Consider the following 15,691-nt stretch of genomic DNA (forward strand, 5'->3'; position numbering starts at 1 on the left):
ACACTGATTTTTCTGGCCATTTCCTAATTAAATGAAAAGCTGATCTCAAATGAAAGTGGGCCGAGCTCTGACATGTCAAAGGATCGGGAGTCTCAGCTGCGGGGAGCATCTGTACTTTACCCAAACATTTCTTCTTCAGGAAAATGTCAGAATTGAGTGACATTTTGAAAGATTTCAACTATTTTTACTCTAAAAATAACAAGCTCATGATGCCTTTGAATCTACAACTGTATGAGTCTTCCGACACGCATCCCAAAGCTACAACGGAAGGATAACAATTTACATCATATTTATGTTGTTTCCTCTGGATTTGGGGAAACATTGAAGTGCTTAGACGTCAGCTCCTAGATTTCCATCACCCCAGAAGGTCCACCTTCTTCCCAGATTTGGAACTCAAGGATAGCAAGCATTTCCATCAGTTTTTTTGAACTCTTTTCTGGACTGGAGGATGATTAAGGTGTTTAAAGGTCAGTTCCCTGAATTCCATCGCTCTAAAAGGTCTATTTTTTCTAGTTCTAGCACTCAAGAATGAAAGGTATTCTTATCAAATTTTTTGAATTCTCTTCTGGAGTTAGGACATTTTTGAAGTCTTTAGAGGCTACTTCCTAGAATTCGATCATTCCAGAAGTTCCATCTTCTTCCCTGTTCTAGACCTCAATTGTATTCATGATACAATAAAGACGTAAAATCTAAAGACCCTAAAAAAAAGTTAGGCAACTTTAACCCCTCAATCACATCCAATCGTCAAAATACATTAAAACTCCCTAGCGAGCAAGATGACATAGCAGCCCAGACTAATAACAAACGGAAACAATATATTCACGTAATAAAGATCGTCCGACTTATCTGTAAAAGCGCTGCAACAAGTCAGTGAAATTGTACACAAGTTTGAGTGGTTTGGAATTTTATTTTATTTTTGTTGCAAACTATTTAGTGAGAGTAGACGCTCAAAAATGTCTTTAAGCACGTCGTACCACTCTAGCATTTCAATGAATGCGAAAATATAAAACTATGACAATATCACACAACTTCCCTCCACCCGTTACGCGTTGGCTATCTCGTTCCATTTTTGTCGCAACATTTTCTTTCATTGTCTTACACTTTATTGTACGGAAGCATTTATCAGATCATAAAACGGGGGGATCAAATTAAAAGTAAAATAGAAAAAACAGCACTCACCACTGGCATCTGGTTGTGGTATTGCACAGAATGCGCTCGAACTCTGCATTTGTGTGGGAGGCGATTGTTGATAGACATTTTGGTAACGGAACGGTGATGGTGTTTCACAATCGGGCGACTGATGATGACTCTGAAGATGGTGCGGCAGTGGCGGCATTTGATGTGGCGGCACATGGTGATATGGTGGTTGATGTTGTATTGTGGGTGGTTGTGTTTCGATTCCTATTGCACATACAGAAAGGTAGACATGAAAAGACAATCAATTTCCAACTTTTCGTTTATGTAAGCGAAAATAAGGCTGAAGGTGTTGGCGTGGATGACGTAAAAAGTCAATAAATAAGTTTCGTTATTGAAAACGGAAAGAGAGCCGAGGGATGCACCCACACACACATGATATGATGTGTCATTACAGTATGATATCCGATGTAGATGTAGCACAATGTTTGTCCGAAACGACGTCTTACATTGTGAGCGAAAAGTTTTTTCTTTCTTTCGTTCAATTTGCTGTAACCGGTTTTTGTTTCTAAAGTTTGGCGCAACAACTTTTTTGATTGACTTTTTGTTTCAGATAAAGCTTATGCGAAGTCACGTCCCACATCGTGGAAATCAACACCGAACGTCGTTATGGTATATACCATGCCGTACCTTCGTTACACAACGGTTGATTTATTAATGGGGATGAAAATTTTTTTCTTTTTAAATTTGAGAGTAATCCAACTGTAGCAAGAGATGCAGAGATTTAGTTATTGTGTTGGCCATAAAATGTAGTGGCAAAAATGATTTATGTTCGTCTTTAATATCAATCGCCTTCATAAAACAATCTCGCGGTTAGAATCAATTACATTGACATGTTGTCCATCCGCCTGTGTGCCAATCTCATTTTCATAACAAACACCCTTTCGCATTCAAATTTTGGACTAACATATCAGCAGCATTTTGCAATAACCATGTTTAAAGACATTTTTTAAACCAAGTTTCTACGGTTTTTACAAGACGGTGTCCAGATCATAGACTGCGAATCAAGTAATTAACTGAGGGAGATGCGGGAAAACAGGAAAAATATGAAGTACTTTATCATATTTGCAAAATAACTGATATCGCTGAGGGTGATGCATTGTGCGTCGTACGCAAAAGTTTTATCGAGTTTTATCAACAAAAAATTGACCCACAAAATTTGTGAAAGATCTGTCATCCCAAAATTTAGGAACCAACCTTGGAACATCGCACTCATGTCGAAAATAACCCAAATCCATCGAAAAAAAACAGACGGAAGGTAGGAAGTGCCAGAGGAATCAGTTGTCATTCCAAATTTTAGGAACCGACCTATTGGAAGAAACACATCCCAAAACGCAAAAATTACACCACATGGCCATCTGGACTAAAATACACAACACACACACATACAAATTGGCTTTTATATGACATTTGTATGGAGACTTTGTGGAGCTACAGCTTCCAAGAAATGGGTTTTTGCCAACTTTTCCAAGATTCCAGATATCTAAGTCGTTGGAGTTAAGAGGGGGAAATCACAAAGTTGGTGTAAATATGCTCCGCCTTCCACAAAAATTTTTTAAAAACATTTATGCAGTTTTGCTTGCTGTTTCGTCTATAACTACTAGGCCTGTTCATTTTAGAGAAATAGTCTCAAATTCATCTGGCATGGTGTCTATCTGGTCCGGAAGGCTAAAATATTGGACCCGTATTTTTTTTTAGAATTTTAAAAAATAGTTTAGATCTGGGGAGCGCAGCATTTGTTCATATGTACGTTGGTTAGAAGAGTAAAAAAGATATACATCATCATTCTCCTCTCTTCTAACCAACGCTTTCGTACATTTGAACAAATGCTTCGCTCCCCAGATCTAAACTATTTTTTAAAATTCCAAAACAAATACGTGTCCAATATTTTAGCCTTCCGGACCAGATAAACACCATGCCAGATGAATTTGAGACTATTTCTCTAAAATGAACAGGCCTAATAACTACTGTTGTCCAAACTCGATTTTACGTTTCGTCTCGTCAATACCTTTCATTTGCCTGTTTTTCACTAATTTTTTAAGCTCAAAAATCGTGTGCGATACGTCAAACGAAAGGTATTGACGAGACGAAACAGAATGTTCGATTTGTAAGATAATCAGGTTTTTTTTCAACAGAAGCTATTGGCGAGGAAGCAAGAAAAAATGTATATTTTCCTTCGTTTTCTGTTTTCCCGCGCATCAAAGACTTTTACACCTCTGATAAATCTGAAATTGTGTTTTTTTAAGATGAATCCGCAAATTAACTCTAAATTCACAGTAAAAGAACAGAAGTTATTGTACAATCACCCAGCATGACCGTTATGAACGTTATGAACGCGTTATCATTTTGGTAATAAACTCTTCGGTAAAACTTTCTCCGTACAGACAGAGCCGCAGCCGTAAGACAATTCGTAATATTTTGCATGTTCACGTAAAAGTAATGCATCAAATCACATATGGAAATTCAACTGGATAGCGGTTCACATTTTTATGCAATCGCCAGCACAACAAAACAGACCGCACAAAAACAATAAATTAAAATATTTAAAAAGACCAAAAGCATGGCAGTATAATCGCGAAAGTCTTTTACGACTCGATGGAAATTGAAAGAAATTCAAAAAATTTACTGCCTGTCCCATGCGTAAGTTGACCATTACATAGCAATTTGACCGCTCCGAAAAGGGTCGATTACATTACAGGTGGACTATTTTCGGTTCATTGTAAATCAACAACTTTGTGATAATCAACTTTTGCACGGTCCAATGCACAAAGAAATTTGTTGATCTGGAAACAACCTTGTGACATCCACCAACTCACTCGTGTTCGTTTTGAGAAAGATGATTCAGTAACTGTCATTCGACAAGTATACACATCGTCTTCGGCTGGAATGTACAAACTCTACCCTTGTCAAAATCGAAATTACCGAAATTTTTTGCTGAAGTAACACTCTTGTGCGTTTGGTATTTATCACAAAATTGTTTACTTCACGTGTAATGAATGACTTTCGCAGCATCCAATCAGTAAAGCACTATTCTGCGATTTTCGCATGACCCAAACGAACATTAGTCGTCCAAGCAGTCATAACATAACGTTATTTAGTTAACCAGATTCCTCACATTGGAACGGTGTGTGTATGTGCATTTTCTGGGCACCATAATAAGACATCCACCTCAAAACGAAAGCACAAACCATTTTCATTGGCTTTAAAACAACAAAAATTTGCTGAGCGTACTGGTGAATGAATGAATATAAATATGCGAAACGGAAAGTTTATGGGAACAAATCGAATAAATTATAAATATTGAAAAGGGAAATAAATCACAAAACTTTGGTTTTGAACATGACACATTTATGATTCGAAAATGAATTTCATTTCACTTTATCCACACTCCGATTCAGATATTATTCTATATGCTCTCTACTCTGGTCTGTACGCTAGTGTGGATGTTAGTGCAGAGATATGGTAGGATACATTCAATCCTCGGAGCCATTTTGAAATTGATGACATTTTAAACGTCAAATTCAAAATATTGTTGGTAAAGTCAGTATCAGTCAAAAAAAAAACCCTTTAGGGTGACGCAAGTGCTTCATCTCATTTACAAAATAACTGACTCAATCGGGATCCCAGAGCTTTCGTGTATAGCAGCAATGAATGTGAAGTACCAGCTACGGTCGATTCTTCAAAATCGGTTTATCTTGAAGGCATTCATTATTTATGTCAAAATAATATGAAAATGAGTGCGTTTGAGTCCGTTTTCCGAATCGCAATCAATGAAAGTGTAAATCAGGTATGGTCTATTGTCCGCCCGGAGGACATAAAAATTTGATTTTCGTACTTAAACGCACTCATTTTCATATTATTTTGACATAAAATGTGAGTGCGTTTAAGAAGAATTCGCCGAGAGACCATACTTGTTCTAAACTTTCATTGATCGCAATGACATTAGACCATATCTGGTACTTTACATTCATTGAACGGCAGTGTGTCATAGTCTCACGGTGTATTACCGGTGTAGAAATCGGACGCATTTTCCAGTGGAATTTTTTATATGTGCCCAGAAAGGGGCCCTAGAAGCCAAAGCTACTTTCAAAAAAATTCTTTGAAACTTGTGTGGCTGGTAAGAGGTCATCAAAACCCGAAAACTTGCACTTTTCTTACAGAAATTTCTCTAGTTACACGAGCCGTACATGGTCGTGTGGGGTGTCATTCAAAAGGTAATTGCATGTACTTCCAGGGCAAATAGGGTCTTACGGAAGTTTGGTAGCAACTACGATGGAATACGAGCACTAAATCATTTCAACTTCTCATATTTCTTCGTAGATGCTTCCAAACCCCATAAGACACCATTTGTCCCGGAAGTACATGCATTTACCTTTCTAATGACCACCCACACGACCCTGAGCGGCTCGTGTACCTCGAGAAATGTCTGTAAGAAAAGTGTAGGTTTTCGGTTTTTGATCAACTCCCACTGGTCACACAAGCTTCGAAGAATATTTTTGTGAAAGTGGCTTTGGCTTCTAGAGTCGAATACCTTTCTAGGCACATATAAAAATGCGTCCGATTTTGGTCGGTGGTTTTTTTGGCAACAAAAGAAAGAACTTTTGTTTGAACAGTTTGGAGGCGCGACGGACGTTTTTGAAAATATTGGCAGAAGATGGCGGTTTTTTTAGTCAACATTCTCAGCCAGAATACTGGCTGAGATATACCCCCATCCTCTAGCTGATAAACAAACGTTTTGGGAAGAGAATCGACTTGGCTTAGTTAACAAAACAATATAATTGTGAGATAAGTCGTACGGCTAGGTAGAATCTGATATGCATGTGAGTCTCTGTCTATCTCCTCTGGTATAATTTGAAATAATTTGTCTACAGGCAACACAATCAACAATTTGCAAAAACAAAACACTCACCAATCGAATCACCCGAACCAGGCGGCAGCATGCAGGACAAAGCACTTAACGGTGTGTAAGATTTCGGGGGATCTTGTGTACCCGGTCTCACCAATCGTTCTTCGGTAACACTCGACTGGACGCGATATTGCATTTTGCAGTATGCTTCCTGGCTGGAACCCAAACTTGAATTGACATAGACACCGGTGATTGTGACGTCGGTGTCCTGAACGATCACAACGTTGGTCGACACAGGCCTTGACTGTAAAACGGATGTTGGTATTAACAGTAAAGCGAAGGAAATTCGCCACGCAATTACCTCCTTTGGTTCCTCGATTTCGCGCTTAATTTCTTTGATTTTCTTTGGTGTGACTAGAGTGTCGCTTTCAGAGCTTGCGTAATACATGGAATCGACACGATCCAAATGTCGTTCCACCTCATAGGTGGCGGCCAGCATTGCACTGGCATTCAAACTGGCCATACGCTTACGGACAACCAAATCTTTGAAGTCGGATTTTCGATCATGTGGACTTTGTTTGCGCTTCTTCGTCGACTGTTTCTTCGACGACGAGGCGCCTGTCGCGTCCGGTTCACTGTCCGAACTATCCGAATCGTCCGACGAAACGGATCGTTTCGATGGGATTTTCGGTTTTGCTGCGGTTTTCGATTTTGATTTCGGTGCTGCGGCTTTCGGAGACTGTTTGACGATCGTACGTTTTGGAAGAGGTTTCTTCTTCGGTTTGGTTTTCTCGGCTTTGTTCTGATTTTGATAAGGGGGAGTCGGTCAGTCAGGGATGGAGAATCGGAAAACTTTTGTTAACTTACATCTTCATATGATTCATCACTGTCAACGTCAGAATTTGATTCCATGCTGGACATGCTAACTTCCCACAATTTACCTGCACCGCGCAATCTATTTTTGTGTAGTAAAAAAATGGTTTTGGTTAGCCTGACACATGGACTACGAAACGGAAATTGAGTACAGTTAAAGGCTCCTTAAAATGAACTGACGGGTGAACCGACTAACTCATCGACGCAGGCATCGAACAGATAACAAAATATATTCGAAAAAAAAAATTGAAACTTACCCAGGTCCTGTTCGTAGTGTCCTGCTAACAACTGCTTCTTCCTCTTCTTCGTCATCATCATCCCCATCGTCACTATCACCCTCATTCTTGTCGTCCTTGTTACCCTTCAATGGTTTTTCATCTTTGGTGTCGGGCGGCACATGTTTCACTTTCTTCTCTTTCTTCGTGTCCTTGTCCTTTTTAATCGGAACCGGTTGACTGGGAGTTTCAGCTTTAACTTTATCAGTTTCATCATCGGACGACAGTAGAAGCACTGGCTTTTCTTTCGGCACGGTTCTCGGTTCTTTAACAAAACCGAGCTCTTGCGCCGTCCTTGATTCATTTTCGTACAAACATTGCACTTTGGCCAGTGCGTTCAACGAGGCCATACGATGGCGTTTGGGTCCGGCAGTTGCGTCCATTGATTTTTTGCGTCGTATTTTATCCGTTGCTGTGCTGGCACGTTGTTCACCGTCTGACGATTCTGATTCCGATTCGGATGCGCTTCCGGATGACTCGGCAGGCATTTTCTTCTTCTTCTTAGCGAATTTCTTCGACAACACTCTGTCGTCATCACTGTCTGAGGTATCAGATTGGTTGGATGATGGTTTTCGTTTCTGTTGCGACGATTTAACTTTGGCGATTTTTGTTGGTTTGGGCTTTTGATCGCTCTTGCTTACTTTGACGGTTTTCTGATCATCGTCCGTTTGATCCTCTTTCTTTGTTATGAGCTTCTTTTTCGGCGGCGCCACTTTCTTCTTCGTTGCAGCTGTTTTATCTATTGGAACCGGCTTCTTCTTCTCCGTTTCCTTGTCGTTTTTCGAATTTTTCTTGTACGACAAACAAGTGTCCTCGCTACTGTGTCCGGATTCATGAAAGTCGTACACATCCTTTTTCGACAAATCATTGTTATCGTCATCGATGGTGTCCTTGGATTTGTTAGCGTTCGTTGGATCTGCTTTCAACGGCTTCTTTCTAACGTATTTTCGCTTCGACGGCGGCTCTATCGGTGCAAAACTTGTCGCCTGTTGCGACGATGTCGATGGTTGATTATCGGTTTCGTCAAAGCGATTACACGCCGCGTCGTCATCACTTAAAATTTCAACTTTAATCTTCTTCTCCAGCACAGGATTTTTCATTGACTCGAGACTTTTCACCGAAATTTTACTCTTCATTGGAGCGGGAACTGGTTTTTCCGGTTGTACTTTTGCCGGAGCTTTGGCATTGGATTTGGAAGCTTTTGAAGGTTTGCTTGCAACATTCGGTTTCTTTTTCGCCGCTTTTTCCAAAGCTTTCTTCTTCTTCGCTGCCACTTTGGTCGGTTTCTTTTTACGGCGTTTTTCGTCGATCGATTCGTCGCTCGACGTGGCTGTACTGTCATTCGACTCATCGGGTGCATTCGTACTGGCAGGGATGTGCACACTTGCCGGTACCGATGAACCGGATTGGTGTGCGTCCTTAATCGGTTTGTCGATGTTGAGACCGGAAAACGTGGCTGATGTCAAATTGGCTGGAAGATTTATGAAGAAGTCGTCGTCGTCATCGTCCTCGGAGTCCTCGGAAATGAACTTGGGACTTTCAATGTGCGACGAAATATTGTCAATTCGTTCGGAGGTGGTGTTGCCGTCATCGACGTGATCGAGATTGGTAATTGAATTTGATGGAGCCGGTGGCTCTGCAACTTTATAATTCGTTTGTGCTGGTTCAGTCTCATAAATAATTGTACAGTCGGTAGACTCGATTTGAGAGTCCGACGATTCTGTAATTGGAATGGTATCGTCGTTGAATTTATCGTCAGCAGTATCCGCTGACGTGGATGACTTTTCTGTTAACTGAACAGATTTGATGTCAGCCGATGATTCTTCAAGACATTCGTTAACATTGCTTGATACTTCAGGGGCGGACACTTTGGTTTGGCTCGTGCTGCCTTCACTTTGAATGATGATGGAGTCGGAACTGACAGGCGGCAACTTCTCATTACCATCAGTCTTCTCGGTTTCTTCGACGCACAATTTAGGCTTCTTCTTGGGAGCAGTAGTTTTCTTCACCTTCTTTTCTTTATCTTTTTCCTTCTCTTTCTCCTTTTCTCTCTCTTTCTCCTTTTCCTTCTCTTTCTCCTTTTCCTTCTCTTTCTCCTTTTCCTTCTCTTTCTCCTTTTCCTTCTCTTTCTCCTTTTCCATGTCTTTCTCCTTTTCCTTTTCTTTCTCTTTCTCGGTTTTTCCACTTGACTTGCTGACTACACTTGCTTCGGTTTTGCGCTCCTTAGCTTGCTCCACCTTTTCGCTCGATTTGCGTGTAGTACCTGCCTCTGTTTGATCCTCAATTTTGTTTTTCTTTTTCACATATTTCCGTTTCACTGCACTTCCGTCTGTCTTCACACCCTCGGTTTTCTTTACTTTCGGTGACTTAGCTGCTTTTACCGGCTTCGCAATTTTATCAGATTCTACCTTTGGTGGCTCCACCACCACCGTTTCGTTCATTGCTTGTGCAATGACATCCTCTATCGTTTGAACTATAGAAGCTATTGAACTCTCCTTCGATTCTTTCGGCTTCGATAGATCTTTCGGCTTCGATAGATCTTTCGGTTCATTGTCAACGGCGCTGGATTTCTTCGGTGACTTGGTTTTCTTCTTAGATTGTTTCACGTTCCCATCAACAGCGGCAACTGATTTCGAATCGTCATTGTCTTTTTTCGAAGGTTTCTTATTGGCATCTTCATCGGAAGTCTTTGTTGCAGGTAAAGGGGTATCGTTCTCCAATTTCTTTACAGATCCACCGCTGTCTGGTTTGGACTTTTTGACTGTCGATGACGGCTGTTTAATCTCTACTGTTGATGCAGACGCTTTGCTGTCTTCCTTATTCTCAGACTTAGTTAAATCTTTCGGCGATTCTTTGTTCGATGGGCCATGCAATTGTTCGATATTTTGACCGGATCCTTTGCCATCCTTGGCTTTGCTGTCCTTATCCAATTCCTTTTCGTTTTCTTTTTTCGGTTTTGTCACTTTCGGCGTTTTTGATTTCTTTGCGTCCACTTTTACCGTGGGTTTCGATGCCTGTTTTGATTGATCTTGCTCCGATTCGGTTTCAGACTTCTTTGATTTCTTCTTTTGTTCGCCATTGCCATCACTTTTCTTCAATTTCTTTGCATTGTCCTTTGATATGTCGTGAGTAGCTGGTTTTTTGACATCAACCTCTTTCTTATCGTCAGCCTGGCTGGCTTTGGGTTTAGAATCGGCCTTCGTTGAAGGCTCCTTATTTTCCGCACAAATTTTCTTACTTTGATTTTTAGGTGTCGACTGTTTCTTTTCCACAGTATTTGCAGCATCAGCATCATGTGTTGCCTTCTCCTTTTTACAATCTTTTGAAGACTCTTTCTTGGTCTGCTTTACCGCTGGTTTGACATCCTTTTCCTCCTTCATATCGGGTTTCAAATCCTTTTTCTCGTCTGCATTGGTTTCCGCTTTTGTTACAGTCTCTTTTGCTGCATCCTTTCCTTGTTCATTACTTTTGCTAGTCGATGCTTTGTCCGCTCCGATTGCACTTTTCCCATACAATGATTGACTAGCCGATGTACGAGATTTCGTCTTAACGATTTCCGATATCGAAGCCTTGATCGTTTTGTCATTCGATGATGGACTCTGATCAATGCCCAAATTTTTCAATTCCTTGCTAACCTTCTCATCTTTACTGGACGACGCTTTCTCGTCGACCTTTTTGATTCCTTGCTTTGCTGTTTCTTTCTTCGCTGGCGATTTTACCTTCGCACCGGATGCCTTGGTTACGTCTTTCTTTTTCGATTCGTCGTTCACATTTTTGGTCGTCTTTTTGTTCGCTTTCAAACTATCATTTCCGGATTGCTGTGGAGCTACCGCTGGTTGTGACGTTTTCGCATCGTCTTTGTTCGCTGGTTTTGATTCATTGACTGTGATGTCCTTTTTCGGTTTGGGCATCACTTTTGTGACTGGTTTTTTGTGCGCATCGACCTTATCCGGAACTTTGCGAACGGATTTCGGTGGGCTGGTGTCGCGACTGGAAGATGCACCACGTTTCTGTGGGAGCGGTTTTTGACGACTTTTCTTTGCTGCAGATGGAAGCTCATTCTGCTGGCGAGTCAGAAGCCGTTTAGCTCGCATCGTTCTGGAAAAAATTTATTTTTCATACAAAACCGAATATCCTGAAGCTGCTGCTTGGGATGGGAGGATTAGCATTGAATTTGTTTGAGACGGAAAGTTCCATTTTTTACAGAGACATTACTAGAACTTACAATTTGCTAGTTTGTTGTATTGCTGGTCGTGAATACTTCAATTTCTTGTTGATTGTGTATCTGGAATACAAGCTACATGCTACACAATCAACAAGAAATTGAACTTACAATTTGAGAGCATTTTTCATGGAAGAGAAATTTTCATATTTTGAAAACAAGGAAAGGTTGAAACTAACTGAGAATGGGTAACTAAAGCATTAGGCATCACAAGTGCTCAATGCCAGGAGCTCTGTATCTTTGTAAAATCAATAATTTGAATTGATTTTCTTTAGAAAAAGTAAGTATTAGCAGTGTCGCCGAATATACGGGAGCGTTGGGGGCAATTGAACCTCAAGAAATTAGAAGATAAATTTAATATTTCATTCGGCGATCAAATTAGATTGACTGTTAGAATGGGTGAATGTAAGTTCTGCATAAAAACAAGCCAAGAAAACACTTTTTTCATCTGAACTAACGAAAAACTAGAAAAAATAATAATTCACCCGTGAAAGTATGAAAGAACGAACAAGCGTAACATTCATGCCACTCAACCATGTATCCAGCAAACAAAACATGTTAATTGAAATGTTCACGTTAGCAGCTACCGGCGAAGAACCATTCAAATTAACAAGTTCGAGTCAATTGTTTACTCACTGCAATCGGCTTTGATTTTATCTTGGGAGTGAAATTGATGCGTAGTTTAAATGCAAGCATTTTATGACCAGACGTGAGAGCCGTTAAAAAAATGCCGGAGGCGTCATACAAACATACATACATAGTAAAAAATTGAAATAAATTCAATTTCCACTCCGTTTGCGTGACAGTTCTTTTGTTCTATTTTACAACTGTCATGTAAACGGAGGCTAAACGGAGTGCTCTTTTCAAGTGAAAACTATACTTAAGACTCTATTTGCTCTGAAACAACATAAAATTGTCTTTCTGAAGACACCCCACACGACCTTGTACGGCTTGTGTACCTCAAGAAATTTCTGTAAAAAAATTGTTAATTTCGGTTTTTGAGCGCCTTCGATCAGCCACACAAGCTTCGAAGAATTTTTTTTGGAAAATGGCTTTGGCTTCTAGGGTAGAATACCTTTATGGGCACATATTCCACTGGAAAATGCGGTTTTTTAAAAGAATCCCTCCTAAGTATCGATAGAATTAAGCAGTTCTATAGTTCTAGGATAGGGAAGACAGTGGACCATGAAGACGATACTTATTTTTAAGAACTGACCTCTGCTGACGTCAAACTAGTTAGAAGTGCAAACGATAGTCTAAAAAAGCGTAAAAAATTTAAGAAATGTCTTGTGTCTAGAACAAAGAACGTCAGTTACTCCAAAGGCAGTCACAGAAATAGTTTTATGGACGAACGGGACCATAAAACAGGTGTTTGTCACACGACTGAGCTTCCGTAAAAGTGAAATTGCAATTTTCATAGGGAAAATCGTCAATACCACCCCAAATATGGAACTTCACATAATCCTTGAACAGAATTCAAAGATAAGGGAAGTAGTCATGAAATGTCTGTTCAAGAAACACTAGAACTAGCCTTCCTAATTCTAGTCTTCGTACCTTTCATTGATCTAGAGAGAACTTAGCAAATCCCTATTTGGACATCCCGAACTTTCCCAGGCCATACCTCAGGCCATCCTGAACATGGATCATCAGAAATGAGAAAGTAGCTTTCGAATGACACCACAGTTTTATGAAAAATGAACTTAGAAATGGCCAGGAAATGGCTTTAAAGTTGATGAATTTTCTGGAACACTTTTTGGGTGGACCCTAATGCCGACTCCTTCGAAAAGAACGTTCTTCCACGAAATATCGGCAATGAGCCATACAGAACAGAAGATGGAATTTTTCAAAAAGATTTTGTATTCAACATCTCATCAGGCCACATGGTGAAAGTGGTAAGGAAACAACTAACAACAAGTGGCTAGTCATATCCTGTTGCATGTACAAGTCTAGCGAATCATTAGCAAAATGAAATTTTAAAGAACTTAATGCATTCGGAGTCTTTTTTCGATACAAGGAAGTGGGCTACTGCAATGAAAGACACAGTACAACCTTTGCAAAGTGCTAACATCCATGGACTTTGTTTTGGAAGTCGTGTGGCACTGTAGGATGAAGTGTGAGTTTTTCAAGGAAATTGCTTGACATACTACGGAAGAGATTTAGTTGTTTATCCACCAAATGGTGCACAACCATATATATGAGCTCTTTGTTAACGCATAAGCATTCATAATAGGAATTTGAGTCAGCGCCACCTGAACATAGTTTCTATAATGTATTTACTATTGTTAATGCGTATTCGTAAACAAAGTGATCGTAAGGCCGTGCACCAGCTGGTGGATAAACAGCTGTTGCTAATTCTGCAGACGATATTCATTTACTGAGTGTAGGCAAAAATGAAAGAAAAAAATTTGGGATTTATAGTCTACAATGGGCGGGCGGACGTCCTCCAGCTGGCGGCTTTCACACATTCATACGTTGCACGCTCATTTTGAACAACCATCAAAATTACATTAATAACACAGTGTAAACAACCGTCCGGAATCAACAAGATATGTTTCGATCAGATGCAGAGTAGCAACACAATCAATTCGAATTGTTGTCAGTGACCACACAAACGATAAATATTAGACAACCAATTCGAAGCAATAACAACAACAACAACAACGACTTTTATGGTGAGAAAAAAGAAATGAAACTTCGAAGATCCGAAACCAGTTCTCACAGCCAATGCACAACAAATAAAACAGAATTTCGTTTAAAACTGAAATTTACATACAAAATATTGAATTATTTCATGTACACCCGATTAACTGTGGCATTCACACACCACATAACCTTATATGCTACACACTCTCAATAATGTGCAGCAAAACAAACAGAAAAGATTATAAATTCGTTTAAAACCAAGAGAGAAAATTTTCCTTTTTGTATTTTCATCGCTTCAGTATGTACCATGGCCTAGGCAACAGTAGATGTATACGCTGTTAAACGGAGTATCTATTTAGATGTTTAATACCGTTGAGTATTATCCGCATTCATATACTAGTCTGGGCTGCTGTGTCAGAAAAAGTCGTCTCGCTCGCTGGCAAGTTTTAAAGTAATTTTGGCTGCAGTGCAGTATATGATTGAGGGGTCAAAGTATCTGAACTAAATTTTTTCTCGGCTCTCACGAACCGGTAAGAACCGGTTTTACTGTAAAGCTTAAAGCTCGGATATTTTCGTCAAATCGAAATGCTTTTTTGTGGTCTCAACGGTTTCGGAAACTTTGCTCCAACACCAAAACAACTGTTTTGTCAAGGGACCAGAACTGCCCGATCTATTGAGGTCCTCCATTGGAGGATTCCCGGAAAAGTGTCCCAAAAAAACCGCTAACTTTGAGACTCATTTCTTATTCAATTTTGACGTGTAAGGACTTTTTGGAAAGGTAATTTCAAACCCTACCAACCTTAGCTGGCCGAGCTCTGACATACTAAAGAATCGGGCGCAACGGCTCAAGAAAGCACCAGTACTTTTCTCACGGAAAATTGTGGGAATTAATAAGCGTTTCGAACGATTTGAACGATATTAACTCAAGAAACTGCAAGACCTTTGAATGATATGCAACTATGTGCTTGGTCTTAGTCTTCTCCAAATGCATCCCAAAGCTAGAACTCAGGGAAAACTAACATTTCCAGCAGTTTTTTGTTGTTGTCTGCTCTGGATTTGGGGATGTGTTTGCATGTCAGTTCCTAGAATTCCATCACTCCGAAGGGTCACCCTTCTTTCCAGTGCCAGAACTCTAGGATGGTGAGCACTTCCATCGGTTTTTTGGAATTTTCTTCTGAACTTGGGGAAGTCGGAGATGTCTGGAGGTCACTTCCTAGAATTCCATCATTGCGAAAGTCCTTATCTTCTTCTCAAAGCAACTCAAGAAAAACTAACATTTCCAGCAGTTTTTTATTGTCTCCTTTTGAGGAAAGATTAATGTGTTTGAATGTCAGTTCCTGGAATTCCATCACTCCGCAGGTTCACCTTTTTTCCCAGTGCCAGCACTTTCGATTTGACGGAGATATTCGAGCTCTGAGTTTTACAGTAAAACCGGTTTTAACTGGTTATTACCGGTTCGTGAGGGCCAAGAAAAAAAGTTTAGTTCGGAAACTTTGAACCCCTTAATCATATACTGCAGTCAAAATACTTTAAAACTCACCAACTAATGAGACGACATAGCATCCCGGACTATTCGAGTGAATTACATTTTTATCTAACCGGAGAGAGAGCGTATGTGTGCTTAACATTCGTAACCTG

The 15,691-nt window shown here is 40.0% G+C and overlaps 1 protein-coding gene across 1 annotated transcript in view; it reads right to left on the minus strand.

The window, feature by feature from the left end:
- Window positions 1-15,691, minus strand: part of LOC119075865 (titin-like) — a 170,044-nt gene that overhangs the window by 145,942 nt on the left and 8,411 nt on the right. The window contains exons 2-6 of the mRNA XM_037182423.1: window positions 7,171-11,286; window positions 6,908-6,995; window positions 6,402-6,842; window positions 6,104-6,344; window positions 1,180-1,401 (exon numbers count right to left, since the gene is read on the minus strand). Coding sequence (XP_037038318.1) covers window positions 1,180-1,401; window positions 6,104-6,344; window positions 6,402-6,842; window positions 6,908-6,995; window positions 7,171-11,282 — 5,104 coding nt within the window. The 5' untranslated portion in view covers window positions 11,283-11,286. The remainder of the gene's footprint in view (window positions 1-1,179; window positions 1,402-6,103; window positions 6,345-6,401; window positions 6,843-6,907; window positions 6,996-7,170; window positions 11,287-15,691) is intronic.

This window comes from Bradysia coprophila, unplaced genomic scaffold (assembly GCF_014529535.1).
Source record: "Bradysia coprophila strain Holo2 unplaced genomic scaffold, BU_Bcop_v1 contig_232, whole genome shotgun sequence".
Lineage (NCBI taxonomy): Eukaryota > Metazoa > Arthropoda > Insecta > Diptera > Sciaridae > Bradysia > Bradysia coprophila.